General features: G+C 36.9%; 2 protein-coding genes across 3 annotated transcripts; one reads left to right on the top strand and one right to left on the bottom strand.

The window, feature by feature from the left end:
- Positions 1–3693: 3693 nt before the first annotated feature.
- LOC110755218 (ARM repeat superfamily protein) lies at positions 3694–12762 on the top strand. 2 transcript variants are annotated; one of them, XM_088252091.1, is made up of 9 exons: positions 3694–4240; positions 7298–8017; positions 8698–8793; positions 8915–8998; positions 10253–10487; positions 10603–10763; positions 11439–11717; positions 11803–11966; positions 12470–12762. In XM_088252091.1, the coding sequence occupies exons 1-8, from the start codon at positions 3821–3823 to the stop codon at positions 11857–11859; spliced, it is 2052 nt and encodes a 683-aa protein (XP_088108217.1). In that variant the 5' UTR covers positions 3694–3820; the 3' UTR covers positions 11860–11966; positions 12470–12762. The 2 variants fall into 2 exon arrangements, with proteins under 2 accessions (XP_088108217.1, XP_021812088.1); XM_021956396.2 differs by having other exon boundaries at positions 12437–12762.
- Positions 12763–14019: 1257 nt separating this feature from the next.
- RBCX2 (Chaperonin-like RbcX protein) lies at positions 14020–17428 on the bottom strand. The gene is made up of 5 exons (XM_021956423.2): positions 16702–17428; positions 15591–15682; positions 14868–14925; positions 14539–14604; positions 14020–14414 (listed from the first exon to the last, which is right to left on the bottom strand). Exons 1-5 carry the CDS (start codon positions 17035–17037, stop codon positions 14295–14297), a joined length of 672 nt encoding a protein of 223 aa, XP_021812115.1. The 5' UTR covers positions 17038–17428; the 3' UTR covers positions 14020–14294.

The raw sequence follows: 17428 nt of genomic DNA, 5'->3' as shown, positions 1-17428 counted from the left end.
GACTTATTGATTTCGGATCAAGCCCAAAACTTGGCCAACATCATAGTAGGGTGGGAGGAGTCCTTTGGTGAGTTTTGAGTGAAATCCGATGGCTAAAACTCGGCAATACACGAACAACTCCATTTACTGAACGAACTTGGTACGAACTTGAATTGTCCAATTTCTAAGACTTATTGATTTCGAATCAAGCCCAAAACCTGGCCAACGTCATAATAGGGTGGGAGGAGTTCTTTGGTGAGTTTTCGGTGAAATATGATGGCTAAAACTAGGCAATACACCAACCACTCCATTTACTGAACGAACTTTGTACGAACTTGAATTGTCCAATTTCTTAGACTTATTGATTTCGGATCGAGCCCAAAACTTGGCCAACGTCACATTAAGGTGGGAGGAGTCCATTGGTGAGTTTTGAGTGAAATACAATCTCTAAAACTAGGTTATACACCAACCACTCCATTTACGGAATGAACTTGGTACGAACTTGAATTTTACAATTTCTTAGACTTATTGATTTCGGATCGAGCCCAAAACATGGCCTACGTCATAATAGGGTGGGAGGAGTCCTTTGGTGAGTTTTCAGTGAAATCCGATGGCTAAAACTAGGCAATACACCAACCACTCTATTTACTGAACGAACTTGGTCCGAACTTGAATTGTCCAATTTCTAAGACTTATTGATTTCAAATCAAGCCCAAAACTTGGCCAACGTCATAATGGGGTGGGAGGAGTCCTTTGGTGAGTTTTGAGTTAAATCCGATGGCTAAAACTAGGCAATACACCAATCACTCCATTTACTGAACGAACTTGGTATGAACTTGAATTGTCGATCCTAACAACGCCGCGCTGATCTCGACAGCGTCACTCCAATCCCGATGATTCTTCTTGCCACTAGTTTTTGCGATCCTATTTTGCTCCTCCCTCTCACCTATAGTTATCATGGGTGACGAATCTGTGGTTAGCGGTGCCTCCCGAAATATTGCGACACCATATCTATTGACTTCACCAGTCAATCTTCCCTCTAAACCCGCTGCCATACCTTTTGGTGTCAAGCTTAATGGCATCAACTACTCCCTATAGTCTTAGCTTGTGGAGACGATTGTTGCTGGCCGTGGAAAATATGGCTATCTGACAGGGAATACTAAACAACTTGCATGTGGAGACTCCAGTTATGACAAGTGGGTGATGGATAATGCGATTGTAAAAAGATGGTTGATTTATGCCATGGAACCCGATGTGATAAATTTATTTATCCGTCTGCCTACTGCTAAGGGTGCCGATAGATCTCTTGTGTATGACTTGTCTCGAAAGGCTATGCAGATGAGACAAATCAAACGATCGCTTGCTGCCTATTATGCTGATCTGAGTGCTCTCTCTCAAGAATTGGATTATAGGAAGCCTATTACTTTTACTCAAGCAGATGTGATTCTTGCCAGACAACATGGGATTGCAGAGGAGTGTGTCTACATGTTTTTGGATGGGCTTGATGATATCTATGGTAACATTCGCAGTGAAATCCTTTGAACCGTTCCATTCCCCGATCCAGAATTTGATTTTGCAACTGTTCGCTGTGAGGAGCAACGCAGACACACTCTGCTTAGTCTGGGCTCTAATGCTAGCATGGCTATGACTGCTGTTACTACTCGGTCGTCTGCTTTAACCCAGAATAGGACACCCCCAAAGCCAAGTTTTGTCACTCGCGCTCCTACTGATGATGGTTGCACTTACTGTCACAGTTCAAAACATGTTGTGGAACAGTGTTTTAAGAAGAATGACTATCTTGACTAGTGGGAAGCTTTCTAGGAGAGGAAAACACGCGATGCTCGTGAGGCTCGGGAGCGCCATGGTGATTAGGTATGTCGCCCCACCACTTCTGATTGCTGATATGAGTGGTGCCTTACCCATGTCATCCTCAACTCTCATCTCTCGTCAGTTTGCTACTTCTTATTCTCCTTGTTTTACTTCAGTGGTTGATCCTGCTCTTACTCAGAACCCAAGTAATATGGGTTTCACCTTACTTGCTATTGATTCTCAACCTGACCCCAGAAGGATTATTGATTCGGGTGCCATAGATCACATGACATATGATCCATCTCTTTTATATGTCAGTTGGTTTGATAAATCGTCAAGCTTGAGTTTTCAAAACTAACTAGGGTCGGTTGGTCCATAAAACTGACTAGGGTCGATCAGTTTTCTTCCTTTGTCAACCCAGTGGCATTATTTTTTTCGTTGATTCGGTTGGTGTTTCGGTATGCAATGTGAGTCTTAATTCTAATCCAAGGTAAAACGCCTCACCTCAGTCACATGATGCCATGCTAGGAATCCCACATCGAAGGAACCATAAAAGAGTTCTCACCTCTTTTGTCCATAAACCTCGCCTCATGGTACTAGGCACTAGTTAATTGGCACATGTGCCGTTACTATGTTGAATTACCTTTCTATTCTCCATTAGTACTAACTTAAGTATCGGGGTGCCTTCAACCAATATTACATTGGTGCCAAAGTTCTTACCAATCTTATCTCTCTTACAGATCTCCCTTCCACATGTCGAAGGATGGTAGCGACTGAGGACAAGCTCACTTTAAGTTTACTCTATTTTGGACATCAACAATTAGTAAGGAATAAATTATATTGAGGTATGACAAATATATAAACATGTATGCATAAAAATAAGTCAGCAGTCGGTCAATTTTGGCATTTTATGTATTTTCTTAAGTATTTTTCAGTTTCGAATTTTTCAATTATCGAATTATGAAAATCAGATAATAATAACCAAACCAAATCAAATGGCATCGCTCGCAGTTTTCATAAAAAAAGAGTCAGGGCCAGTTTGGCATTGATGTGTTGTGAAAATAATCGATGTCAGATTTGTTGTAAGAGAAATCAGCTGTGAGAGAAAGTAGTTTTGCGTTTGGTAAACTTTTTGTTAAAAGTGTTGTTGGTACGAATTCCATATAATCAAAAAATGATTGCCACATAATCATTAAATCCAACGCCTCTTTGAAACTGATTCATGTATAATCAGAAAATGAAAGCACCTTATTAGCTGTTTTCCCTAATAATTTTCTCTCACAACAATTTTTAATAATAAGTGATTTTCTCATAGTTTACCAAACGGGTTGAGCTTCCTACAATTTTTTAAAAATCACTTATCACCCCAAATAAGCAATACCAAACAGGCACTCAGTGTGTGAATTTCATCTAATTTTTCTAATAACACAGCAGCTGCAAGTAAACACAATCATTAATAAGGGCCAGTTTGGCATTGCTGTGCTGTGAAAATAATCGCTATCAGATTTGCTGTGAGAGAAATCGGCTGTAAGATAAATCAGTTTGGCATTTGGTAAACTTTTTGTTAAAAGTGTTGTTGGTATTGATTTCCTTATAATCAGAAAATGATTGTGGCATAATCATTAAGCCCAACGCCTTTTCAAAACTGATTCCTGCATAATCAGAAAATGAAAGCACTTCATTAGCTGCTTTCCCTTATAGCTTTCTCTCACAGCAATTTTTAACAATAAGTAATTTTCTCACAATTTACGAAACGGGTTAGACTTCCCAAATTTTTTTATAAATCACTTATCACCCCAAATAAGCAATGCCAAATGAGCACTAAATGAGTTTATAAAATTTTAAAAAAAATTAAAAAATTAAAAAAAAAAATCCTTCTTTTGTCTGAAAATAAACACAAATGACAGTTTCTAATTTTCTCTCTCTAGTTTTCTACCCAAAGTCACCCATTTTTCTCTCTCTAGCTCGCTCTTCCGCGGAGCTTTGGTGGCCATTGCATGACACCGGAATCGTCTTCTTCGGCGATACGACGATGCCCTCCTCAGCCTCAGCCTCCGTCTCCGCCTCGGTTTCGGTCTCGGTCTCGGCCTCGGCCTCTTCAACCACAACCAGTGGGCCCCACTCGGACCTTCTGACCCGGCTGACCTCATCCGAATCCGAAGTCCAGCTCAAGGCTCTGAGGGAGCTCAAGAACCGCATCATCGGCAACCGGACCAAGAAGCTCTCCTTCATCAAGCTCGGCTTGGTACCACCCGTCGCCGCCATCCTCGCGTCCAAAGCCCAAGTCCAAGCCCAAGCCCAGGCTCAGGCCCATCACGACTCCAATCTCCTTGTTCAGTCCGCCGCTGCCCTAGGAAGCTTCGCTTGCGGCTTCGATGCCGGAGTCCGAGCTGTTCTCGACGCCGGCGTGTTTCCTAACCTCTTCTTGCTCCTATCGCATCCTGATGATAAGGTATGTATATAATTCATTTGATTTCTCATTTTATCGTTTTGCAAAATGAATTGAATTTGATGCATATGCATGTTGGCTGGCTCTCTACTTTTTTTAGCTGGGTGAGAACATTTTATTGGGTCGCTTAATGTGTTTGTAATGTTTGGTTGCCGAGGAAATTTGTTACTTTTTTTGCTTCGGGTTTTAAAAATGTGATGTGAATTACTCATCACAGATGGGAGAATTGATGCATTTCTGTTACTAGTAGATGAGATTTCCATTTCCATTTGCTTTCTCTAGGTGTATTTTGACCTCAATGTCAGTTTCCCTGGCTTAAGTTTCTAATTTGTAAATGAGGAGAAATTCAGGTATGAAGAATGGAAGTTCTTGATTTATGAAAATTAGGATTGTGATTAAAGTTAAACTAACTGCATTTTATCTTCAGACTATGTTAACAGTCATTTATAAGCTATGGAGCAAGCAAAGGTTTTTGGCTTAGGGTGAATTGTTTTCAATATGATGGATTGTGCCTCGAGTTCACTTTTCAATCAAAGGCTTGCCATTTTTATTTGGTATCACAGTTAAGTCGTATATAACAAAGATCAATTCCACATGCTGTGGCTGTGTTAAATGCGCCCAGGTTATGCCTATTGGTTCAGGGGCTGTGCAAAGGTTAGGTTATTTAGGATTCCAGTTTGAATCTATGGATTGTTTCTTAGGATCTGATTTAGGTCTTAAAATGCTTTGATTTGCATAGTTTAAAAGAATTTTATAATAACTTTTATGCTTATAAGCTTTAATGAGGTAGTTGAATCTGTTTTTTTAATTTATTTGATCACTAATTTACATGGTCCCGTAGACCTCTGATCAAGCGATAAGAGCTGGGGTGGGATTGGGATTTGGCTGTAGGTTTAAAGTTTGCCAAGAATAACAGAGAGATATATGCATAGACAAGTACATGCAATGTGTATACTAAAAGTATGTGCTGTAGGTACATATTTATATTTGGTAAGATAGTTCAGACTATATAGTTTATAAACGAATATCGATGCTTACTAAACCAAAATTCCTATATGGAGTCTGCTCTTAGGTTGCCTTAGCTACCCCTCAAAACAACAAGTATATATGTGAATATTTTATTGGTATAATAGTTACTTTGACATTCTAAATTTTGCCCAGGCATTATTCAATTATCCAAATAAAGTCCATTAGAGGAAAGATAAGATGTGTTGGGAATATTCACATAGTTCACATGACATGGTAAAGGGTTTGCAATAAAAAAAAGTTTGTTATGTATTCACAGGGAAAGTTTTGACAAAGAAACTTTTATATAATGTATCTGAGACTGGTTTTACTATAGTCTTATTTCACTTTTTCTTAGCATGAACCAACTATGCAAAACAAGAAGCCTAGAATTTCTTTTTTGACACCTTTCAAAACTTGAGAGCAAGCTTTCTCCAACCGGGGAAGAGTGACCGAACACGGGAATGAGGGCCTTTCTGCTAATTTCCAGATTTGGCAAAGTTCTACTCCTAATAGGAAATGGTTGTCCAAAGTCCATAAATATGTCCTCAAAGAATTCAGGCTTCTAATGATGGATTATGAAGAAATTTATTGTGTGTATCCAATATACCACGTATCTACTTGGTGTATTGAATCCACCCATATTATAACACGTGTATAGTCATTGATGTATAAACCCTAAACCCATCATAATTCTTTTACACGTGCTATGATGTGAGTGGATTCAATGTGTATCAGATACTTATTATGGGTTGATGGGTTACTTATTGATTTATGGCATGCGTGACCTGTAATACTCCCTCTTTACTGTGCAAGAATAGCACCCAACTTCTTTCTTTTCTTACCTTTCTACCTCAATTTTTAATCCCGGTTTTGCACAGTTAGAAATGTAAAACAAGATATGTTCCCTGCTACCTTTAGCCCTCAAAATACCTCTTGAAAGCAACCTGAAAAATCCCAGAATTACCTGTTGCCCAGAATCTGAGCAACCTGTCATCTTGAAGTATAGCCCCTATTATCCTCCAAAGTCTAGTATTTTAATCCCTAATGCATTCTACTATACCCTTCCCCAGCAACTACAAGCCCTGAAACCTCTATTTGCAGTCCTAGAGCCTACGGTACAAGCACTAGCCAAATTTCATCAACCTGTGCTATGTCAACCACTATTATCAAAACTTGTTATATTCCATTTCTTTTACAGATGATTGTGGGGAAATGCCACTCAAGGACCTTTATTTTGATTAAGAAAAACTTTGAAAACACAATCACAGAGCTTTGAATGACTTTTGTGAATAAAAAGAAATTTTTTTTGTTTGTTTTCTATTGCAGAACAACCACTATTTTTTTTATTCATTATAAAAATCAAAGAAATTATTATATAGATAGTGTTAATTATCTAAATGAAGGGATATGGGATTATGTTTGTCTTCGATTAGTAAGAAAAAGAACCCATAATTGTAAATCATTGGAATTGTAGGAGTGACTCCCATATGAAGGATCCCATATATACCTTGATGATAAATAATTCTCCTGATTTGGCAGTTTGATATGAAGTTGGATCAAAACATTGGTTGTAGAGAGAATTGTGGAATTCCACCGTCCAGAATTATAGCTTATCCATGTCAAGGTGCCAGCTCTGTCTTTTGCTCTAAATGAATGCCTACACATGTAATATAGTGTATAAATATACATGTTACAGAAGATAGAACAACTAGACTGACACACCACTAGACATTCCAATATTTGACTTTCTCTCTGTACTTCCCCTATATCACATTTTTTAATATCTAGTGGGGTGGAGTCATGGGGGTGGATAAAGGTGAAGGAAATCTCTTGTCCTCCCTTTCTTTACAATTTTTTAAATATATACGGAAGATACTTTTTTGACATGTTCATCTATTCTTTTTCAGTTAGTTAATGTATCACTTCTACTGGTTCTTTGTTGGGTTAATTGCAGAATCGACCCTTGTTTCTAATATGTCCTGCATCCATGAATACCTTTTTTTCTCCCTGCTCATTTTAAATGTCATTTCAATGGTTTTATTTGTGCTGTAGGTTGTGGATGCTGGTGCACGTTCCTTAAGAATGATTTATCAGTCGAAACTAGCTCCAAAGTGTGATTTCCTTCAAGAAAAAAACATGGAATTTCTTCTTTCATTATTGAATAGTGAGAATGAGAATGTTACTGGACTTGGTGCAAGTATTATCATACATTCTTGTGAGAGTACTGCAGAGCAGAAGGCACTGTGTCATGCTGGGGTTGTAAAGAAGCTAATTAGCCTTCTTGAAGGTTCTCTAAGTCAGAGAGATAATAGTTTAGAGTCTCTAGCCACAGTTATGAAGAACAATGTTGAAGCTGTTTCGGAGTTTGTGGGATCGGAAAGTGGAAGAGCTCTGAGTTCTGTAATTGAATTGACAAAGGATAGGTATCCCCGTACAAGATTATTGGCCTCCATGTGCTTGATTGTTATAAGGAACACTTCTGCTTGCTATTTACAAGATATAGGCATCAAAACCAAGTTGGTGCATCTCTTACTTGAACTTCATGATGATCCTGGTCAAGTGGGAGATGAAGCTCCCTTTGCATTTTCTAGTTTAATTTCCGAAAAACCGGATCTACAGAAACTAGCATTTGAGGCAAATGCTATTGATAAACTTTACAACCACTTGCAAAAAAGTCAGTTATATCCCAAACGTTTCCAAGGAATATTGCTGGCACTGGCTGATCTATGCTCAAAGTTGGAGAGCTGCAGGTCTAGATTCCTGTCATTGCAGGTTCGTTGCGTCTTAGAATACATTAACTTATGCCAGGGAGTGATTATTACTGTTTTGTCAATAATATTCTTTGTTCTATTCATCTAGTTTTGAATGTTTATTCTCCGTTCATTGTGGTTTTGGTTGTGATTAGGGCTGTTTTACCAACAATATTTCTTTTTCTATTCATTTAGTTTTGCATGTTTATTTTCCCCAATAACAGTTTAAGTCATTCTGTGAGAAAAACATCACAAGAAGGGCCCTGCATTCCTCATTTCCCTGCTTGTCTGGTTGAATGGCTTATGTCTTAGCTGTACCTTTTTTTTTTTTTTTTTTTGTGGTTTGAGAACATTTTAATACTAAGTAGTGTGGGTTACGTTCTCTGTAGTTCGTAGGGGTTGATCTTAGCAGGCGAACATTTTAAGTTTTTTATTCAAATTGTTAGGGATTGGAAACTTTGTTTATTTTGATCCACTGTTAAAATGATTAACTAAACTTTTACATGGTGGCCCAGGTTTACTTTTTTTCTACATGCAAATTGTGAGGCATTATTGAGTATCATGTCTTATTTTGCTGAGAAGTATTGCAACATATGATTAATTGGGTAAATTTGCTGAGTTATGGGGTAATGCTTGCATAAAACATTTTTCTTTGTGAAAATTCCAACCGGTTTGTAACTTCTGATATTTTCCTGAATATAGGCGTTGAACTTGGTATCTGATGCGCTAACTCATGATAGTTCTGACGTACGTACTGCAGCTTGCATGTGCTTGAGATGTGTCTCTCGGTCGATCAAGGTTTGCCATGTGTACTTGCTTAATGATATTTAGAATTATATTACGTGCATATATGTTTCTAAGAAATTGTTATTCAGAATTATATTACATGCATATGTGTTTCTAAGAAATTGTCATTCAGAATTTGTGTGCAGGTAATTTTTTGAATGAAATGATTGTCCCTCCCTTGGTTCGGCTATTAGATGACCCTTCTACTTCTGTCCAGGTATATGCTTGCTTATCACTCATGATCATGTTTTTCTGTCAGCTGTCAACCTTAGAGTCTGGTCTCACATTATTCCCAAGCATATTACATGAATGAAATACAGAACCCAGTTGCATGAATGCAAAATGCTTGCTAAAATTACATTACGATTTCTCTGTTTAATCAATTCTGTTTTTAGTGCTCTACTTGATACTTATGAAAAAGAGGGAAAGATAAAAGAAGAGAAGTCGAGTTGATTGTTGCTCGCACCAAGGATATGTTTGATGGTGGTTGATGCCAAAGAACTACAAATGAACAAATTTGGTGTACTAGTATTGGTGAAATAAATATTTAAAATAATTACCAAGTTCTACGTTCTTTTCCGTCCTAATAATTTGGTAGTAAAGAGTGATTTTATTCCTAGGTGAAAAGGCGCACACATGGCTGGAAGTATTGAAGCACTTAGCCATCAAAGTTCTTATGGAGACTATGGACTCAGATTGGGTTGAATGGTGAAAGGGATTACAAGTAGGCGACACCAGTTGACACATGACAAGGGAGGTCTTGTTTAGGGGATTTTAGGAAAGCTATCTTCAGGTCAAATGGGTTAAAAACTTGTGGTTGTAAGATATTAGATAGTGTTTTGAAGAGTAGATGGATTACGGTTTTAAAGACAGAAAACCTCAATATCATAACAGCCCTGAAGGATACTAATCATGATCTGAACTATAGTTAAAGACAGAAAGATCTGGCTTTGTGTGCCCTTCATCCCAATCAATTGGACTTGAGGCTAGGAGATTTGAGTTTGCCTTTGTGTATTATTTGGAGCCTCAAGCCTAGACATTATATATTGAGGGTCAAACAACATTACGGATGAGCACATTGATGTGAAGATTCCATTAATGCATTCAACTAAAAGATCAAGTTTACCATTCAAAAGTAAAACACTTACAGATCAGGTTTTCCAGACTGAATTCGGCTGTCATTTGTTTGTCTTCAGTAGCCTATTGCCATTAAAGGCCCTGGGTTACTGACAGCAATCCATATTTTCAAATGGTCAATTCCTATCTCAACCAGTATTACTCATTCAGTAAAAACATATAATTTCATTGCAAATTATTTAACATAAGACATACAATTAAAGTTTAGATTAGCATTTCCATTCCCTATAATAAATTGTGCTTATCCAACAGAGTCAAATACTTTACCTTGTCATTTACCCAAAAAAAAAAAAGGTAATTTATAGCAAATCTTGCTTCAATGCTCTGTTTTCAGGTTGCAGCTATCAGTGTTATTGGCAACATAGCAGTTGATTTTACTATGCGTAGGTCATTATTTGTACAGTGTGGAGGTGTGAAACAGCTTGTCCAGTTATCAAAATCAATGGATTCAACTGTGAGGTTAAATGCTTTATGGGCTTTGAGGAACATGATGTTCCTTGCAGACAATGTGTTTAAAGAAGGGATCTTCATGGAGTTCACAGCTTCATCATTAGCAAGTGTCATCTGTGGTAATGTGATGGTTTATTGGTGGCAGTTCAAAGTTTTTCTTTTAAAAAGTTTCTTACTATGGTAATGGTCTAGTTATGAACATAAACCATTGCTTAAATGTATTTGCACCTGCAGACCCTGAACCTTTTGTCCAGGAGCAGGCTCTGGCACTTATTCGCAATCTAGTTGATGGATGTATAAAGTCTGTTGATCTTGTGTTTACTGAAGATGGTATGATATTAGATGCTGTTGGGAGGCAGTTGCAGAATGCTTCAACAGATGAAATTTGGATACAGGTTAGAAGTTTTTCTATAGAATGGTGTCAGAAAATAGCAATTTAATAGGGACCTTTGGTGACATGCAGTCATATCAGTTCTTTATTCTGATATTTCATTCCTGATTGCAAGTTTGTTTATAATATATGTTAACTAAGCTGACTTCATGGGTTATAATTGGGCGAAAAGTTTTGTAGCAATTAATGGTGGGCCAATTAGTTGCTTTTCATGGATTAGAATGCAGCCAGATTCTTTAGCTAAATTGACATCATCTCCATCTTTAATATGGATTATAATTAGGTGAAAGGTTTTATACTTTATTCTGATGGAATATCTACATTACCAAAGTGTTTACTTTCTCACGATAAAGTAAGGGGATTTTAGCAGTAGGCCCCAAAAGGCAACACTTTTTAGCAATAAACCCCTACTTTTGTTTTATTTATCTTTAAGTCCTCAAAATTTTTTTGTTTAGCTTTAAGCCTTCAATTTCTGGGTGAGAAGTTTATTAAATAGCCCCATTTAGAGCTTAAGAATGAATAGAATTTTTTGAGCTTAAGAATGAATAATAACTTCCCCTAAGATTGGGTTTAAATATGAAGAAGAAAGGAGTGGGTGAGCAGTTGTAATAGTTGATCTTCTTGTTTCTATTATAAATCTTTTACTTTATAGTAGGGTTTCAAAATCTTTTTCATATAGGGAATGCATGTGCTCAGTAATGTTGCAAGTGGGACTGAATTTCACAAGGAAGCAGTTATGCATCAACTCATCCCACAAGAAGACAATGGGACACAATCTTTTATTCTCAAGTTTTTGCAGAGTAATGAAAGCCAGTTACGTACAGCTGCAGTGTGGGCCATTGTGAATCTTACTTTTCCATCAAGTCCTGGTTCATTTAGCCGGCTTGTAAAACTACACAGTGCTGGCATAGTTTCTCAAATAAAGAGCATGGTCCATGATCCTTGCCCAGACGTGAAGGTTGCTATCTTATATCCCAAATTTGTTATTTGTTCATTGTTTATGATAAACTGCTAAATCTTATCCGTTTCATTTGATGGCACAGCTTCGAGTAAGAACAGCACTTGGGCAATTTACGACCTTTGGTGATTGCTCAACATGATTTTCCTACGCTTGAACCACTGGCAAAGAAAAGGAGTAATGATGAAGTTGTACTAGTTTTGACCTCATTGAATGTTCAGCCTTTCAATTATGGCTTACAACCACATGGTAAGCTTCTCTGAAAATGAGATATGTCTTTCTTGTTTTAATACGAAACTATTCCTATTTTATTTGAAGCCAAGTTGTGTCTTGTATGGTAATTATAATGGACTAGTGGCAATATATTAGGGTTTCATTTAAAGTACGAAGGGTTGTATTGAAGGAAATTTAGTGAAACTAATAGTTTTACTTGTACCAGTGCTTGAGATTGTACCTTCGTCCAGAATTGTATGCACCTTGCTAAAATAATTTTGCGCTTATACATAACCCTACCATTATTCTCTAATAACTTCTATCTTCTGAGAATAATGGCTGCCACTACTTGTCATGAGATGCTAATATATTTTGAAGTAGGTTGTTTCTTTTTCTTTTTTCTTTTCTCTTTTCCCCGAGTGGGGCCTTGGAAAAGCTTATGAAGATATGAATTGATTTTCTAATTAGCCAAGTTTATGTATACATTTGTTATTTTTCCTTTGCAGGTGTAACGCAATGCTTTCATTTTTTTTCTCCAGTCAGCAGTGTGGAAGCTTTCTATTTTGTGGGTACTCCTAAACAGGTTACCTTAAAAAATACTCTCTGTTCAGCCTTTTGTATTATTTTTTTCTTCTGTTTTTTTAAACCCCTTTACTACCATGTATCATATGATCGATGTAGGTATGTAACTTAGTGTACCATCTGACTCACATCGCATTGTGTGTACAATACTGTTGCATCATTTGTCAGATTTGTAAACATGCTGTATACAGACGCAAACTTTTACTTCCAAATGTATAAAGTGACCAGTATATCGTGGCATGTTGTTGCATTGATGGCCTTTTGGGAGCTCTGTGATGAGGTATCCGGCAAGGATGCTCTGATGCTACTGTGATTGAGGCAGGGCTACTTTTGTTTGGAACGAAGCTCAATTCTGTGGCTTCAAAATTGAGAGAGCCCTGGGGAACAAGTATCTAAATTACCTAATACATTATGATACCCAAATTTTCGTGTTAGGGAAAAAGAAAACCGAGATATTCTTGACTGCACTGGACCTATACTGCAGTATCTTAGTTAGAAATATATGAGGTTTTAGATGAGCTCATATATGAACAGATGATACATTGCTACAACAGTTGAGATTTAACGTTATGGATTATTTTTGGGTGAAACTTATGAGAATATAATTGATTTACTAGCAATTATGCATTTTTGCGTGTAGGAGTACTTAAAGGATGCAAGATAATATCTTGTCTTACATTCAGATGTAATTTAACCTAATCTGTGATCGTAGTTGACTATTGATAACATGACACGAATCTGAAATGCTAAAAATTCATGAAATTAGTTTTCTTATTACTAATCTAGTGGCTTAAGTTGTTGTGCCACTGAGTGTTCCATTTCCATCCATGGTACTGCCCAACTCAAGGAATCATCCGTTCTCGCATAGCAACCTTTGGTTTTAAAATCAAGAGTCCTGCTCACCTAAGTAACCGAGAGTGGTGAAATGGGAGCACTAAATTCACTCCCACTCATCAAAGTGATTGAAAATGAGTACATGCGAGCACCAAATTCATCTTACGTTGGAAATCCATGACCCTTTATCAGAATTGAAATGAAGGGACTTGGCGTAGTGGGTTTGCTTTTCTGTCAAGTGATGCACAAATAGTTGACGTTTGGTGAGTTTGTTTTGTGTCAAATGCTGATACTCAGCTTTTTGAGTAACAATATCTAAAGAGGTCATTATTAGCCTTTCATCTCTTTCAGTTAGAAGGTAATGAATTTCAAGGGACAATTCCTCAGTAGTTGAAGTCTTGATAAACAAAGATGTAACAAATACATAGAAGAAAATTGAGGGATTTAATCTCAAGGTTTGTTTTTTCTGTTTTCTTTTTATTTGGGTAGGGGTTATTTTTGGCCTATGATTTGTGCTAGAGGGCATTATCCAGATTACTTATTTGATGGGACAAAATCACTCTCAAAACTCCAACAAGTCTTTTTCCCAGCTTGATTCATCATGTTATTGATTCGTTCATATAAAACCAGCAGCCTCAAAGACTTAGAGATTCAAATCCATGAATCCTATAAATCACACTGAACTAGCAGGACACTTAGATCCATTATAGTTTTCATCACATTCATATATAGGCAGAATATTAGCCTTGTACACTCGGAATCTAATGTAACATGGCGGATGGCATTTTATATACAATGTACAGTAGACAATTTTCAGCAACTTATTAGTTGGTGGCAAATAATATAAATGACAGATTGGAACCAATCTGGTATGTAAAGAGAAAAATACCTAGTCTAGGAACAACACGGTAAGAAGACTCAACCATTTGATGAAAGCTACAATCACTCTTAGCCAATCTTCTCCGTGTTGTCATCAGAGGGCCATATCACAGTCTCGATAAGCCGTTCACGCATCAACTCCAAGTTCTGATCAGAGATTTCTTGATATATTTCGGCATGATTGCATTTCTACATCAAAGTTCATCACCAAAAGAAAAATTATATGTAGTTCTTACAATGTCCAAGATTTTCCATGAGATATGTGCTCTGCATATCGACGAAAAGTGCTTGCGAGAATTTTAGAATTGCTTACCTTGACCCATTTACCATAGAGGTGAAGTCGTGTGACCATTACTCTCTCAGCAAGTTCATGCCTCTCCTGTCAATTAGCAAGGGTTGTATTTCTGTAATTCATACGTATATGTAGCTAAAATAGCATATTTATTAGCATCCAAGCGCCCGTTGTCATAATATCTCTATGTTCGTCAACAATTTTTAACAAGAAGGAATGGTTCGGTGGAACTTTTGCTTTTAATGTCCAACATAACTATAATCTTAAATAAAACAAAAAACAAACAAAACAAAACGTATTTTCTTGCATGAGTTCTAAGCAACCAAAGAATACAAGATTTCAAAGACTACCTTCCCGAGGGTACGGATGAATCGCTTCCCATCTCCAGGATTGTGTGTTGCAACAAAGCTGTCCGAATGGAAAAGGAAGCAGGATTAGATAAAACAGTTCTTAAAGTGATGAACTGAGACATAGGTGCTTTCTAATAAATGCTGGGGAAGAAACTTCGGTACTCCAGGACAGTGCTGCTAATAGTATGCAAATATTAATAAGATGTACTTAAACCCTATAATTTAACTTAAACTGATTGAACACAAGGAGGAAAGGTAGGGCTTAAATTTTCTTATTAAGAGAGAGCCTCTGGATGTATTTTCCAAATTCTTGCATTAGTAAGCTGATCCAACTTAAATTGCCAAGAGCATCCCGGGTCACTAAATCTGACTGTTGTTTCTGGGTGAATAAATATACTTTCAGAATGTTCAGAATATGAAAAAACTTCCCTATCCTAGCTGACCCACAAGCTCATTTTGATCTGAAAGGCTCAGTATTCATCTAAGCCTATATCATTCACAAGCCACAATCACATCTCATCCATTTGTAACAAACAACAACATTGCATGAATAATAACAATGATAATAGCAATACTAATAACAACAAAGTTAATAAAATATGATGTTGAATTCATTTTATGAAAAATGGATAACAATGATAATAGCAATACTAATAACAACAAAGTTAATAAAATATGATGTTGAATTCATTTTATGAAAAATGGTCTGATGATCTCACTTACTCATAAAACCACCTATATTGTGTTGGGTTCATCTCATAAAGCTGGCTCATGACAGTCCTCACAGCCTTGTACGTAAAATAGTTGAGTAGTTGCTGCAGCAGGCAGAGAAATTACAGTCAGCTAATTTACAATAAGATACTAGTCTGTACATGGATCAACATCCGTGTTCATGTATGTAAAAGAGCAAGCATATGGGAGCATACAAAAGATAACAGGATTGCACGATTTAGATTATCCCTATACAGTTTGTATATAGATAACATGATCACTTACAGCAAATGGCATCATATACACAAAATTCAGAAAATGATGTAATTCAAGATCTGAAGAACTAGGTAACAATGCATCTAATTGATAAGTTCATGTTACAACTGTTTCAATATTAGAAAGTCATTACATCAATACTGAATTTCTTACTATTCATTCCGTTCCACGACTTAAATAAAATTAATTTATAGTGCACAGATTTGACATAAACAGCTGATATTCAAAAAAGGGCTTGGAATACACACAAAGTTCATGTGCTAATTGCTTTAAAAAGACGAGATATTCACTGTCACCATTATAATTAGATACTGAGGAACACACAACTCGTATTGAATATCTAAGTTAATGACTGACTCATTCACCAATTGCAAAACTATTGTGTGTAATCACTATGCTCAATATAAAATATCCAGAGTCATGCAGCAAACAAGTTTTGGGTTATAATGGATGAGAATAATATTCTCCTCTTCTTGTTTTTTTTTTAAAGGTTTGTCATATAATTTTTGAGATGTGCAGAGGCATCAATCAGTATTGTGCAAACAAACAGCAACACGTTATGGTCATCTTCCCATATCAAAGGGACTCTAGCAACTACTCAATCTTTTATTCTACACACAAAATCAAACTGCGTAATGCACCAAAAGGGAAGGTGTGGATTCTATAAAAACATATCAACTACATAAACAAAGGGATGCAATATTCAACAAAGGGTCCTCAACACACCAAAACAGCAAAAAATACATCATGTTATCTAAGTAAGAGAGATGAACATATGCAGCATCAATCCTATTAAATTTCTCATATAAACTTCATCCGAAAATTCAACAGGGGATAAGTATCTCACCGTCTTAACATCCTCAAAAGTGTCTTCATATTGCCCGCCAAGTTCATTAACAATCACGAAACTCCTATTCTTTCTTTTCCTCATACTCCTATTGACAATACCCGGAAGAGCTTTCATTGAGAGCCGCTTGTCAAGCCCAGAATCAATAAATGAACTGCTCAATTCCAAGGAACCCGGTTTCACCAAACGCTTCTTGGCCATTGAATTCCTTTGCAAAACAACTTCTCCACCACTCTTGAGATTCATAGCAGTTGTAGGCAGTGCATCCAAACACAAGCATGGACAAGTATGCGAGTCCACGACTGACGAACCCACCACAGACAAAGCCCCTACCATCCTCTCTCAAAAGTTCAAGCTCAAACCACCTTCTTTTTTTTTTTTATGATAAACACAGATCAGAATTATTCTCAAAATCCAAACTTTTTAGCCGGAATTCAGGGAAGTAAGAGATACGCACGAAGTAATGCAAAAATCTGCTAATGGATTTCCAAGAAAATTGGAGATCCGCAATTACAGTCAGAGATACAAGAACTACCAAAAATGGACCCTGGTGAACAAAGAAGGTGTTTTTTTTTTTTTTGGTCTGAACAAAGAAGGTGTTTTAGTGCAAGTAATTTGTGAGAGAATCTCGGAGATTTTGAAGGTGTGTGAACATCAACCAGACAAAAATCTGAGGTCCAAAATACTCCACACAAGACGCTTCGGGATTCAAATCAAACTTTAGCTT

This window comes from Prunus avium, chromosome 4 (assembly GCF_965620075.1).
Source record: "Prunus avium chromosome 4, drPruAviu1.hap1.1, whole genome shotgun sequence".
Classification (NCBI taxonomy): Eukaryota; Viridiplantae; Streptophyta; class Magnoliopsida; order Rosales; family Rosaceae; genus Prunus; species Prunus avium.
Note: the sequence above shows the minus strand (reverse complement) of the source record. Positions and strands in the feature narration are given on the sequence as shown.

Coding starts and splice junctions, on each gene's coding strand:
- LOC110755218 (XM_088252091.1), top strand. CDS start 3,821: ATGCCCTCCTCAGCCTCAGCCTCCGTCTCCGCCTCGGTTTCGGTCTCG. Junction 8,999..10,252: donor ACCCTTCTACTTCTGTCCAG/GTATATGCTTGC, acceptor CTCTGTTTTCAG/GTTGCAGCTATCAGTGTTAT. Junction 10,488..10,602: donor ATTAGCAAGTGTCATCTGTG/GTAATGTGATGG, acceptor TTGCACCTGCAG/ACCCTGAACCTTTTGTCCAG.
- RBCX2 (XM_021956423.2), bottom strand. CDS start 17,037: ATGGTAGGGGCTTTGTCTGTGGTGGGTTCGTCAGTCGTGGACTCGCAT. Junction 15,683..16,701: donor CTTTTGAGGATGTTAAGACG/GTGAGATACTTA, acceptor TGCCTGCTGCAG/CAACTACTCAACTATTTTAC. Junction 14,926..15,590: donor CAATATAGGTGGTTTTATGA/GTAAGTGAGATC, acceptor CCATTCGGACAG/CTTTGTTGCAACACACAATC.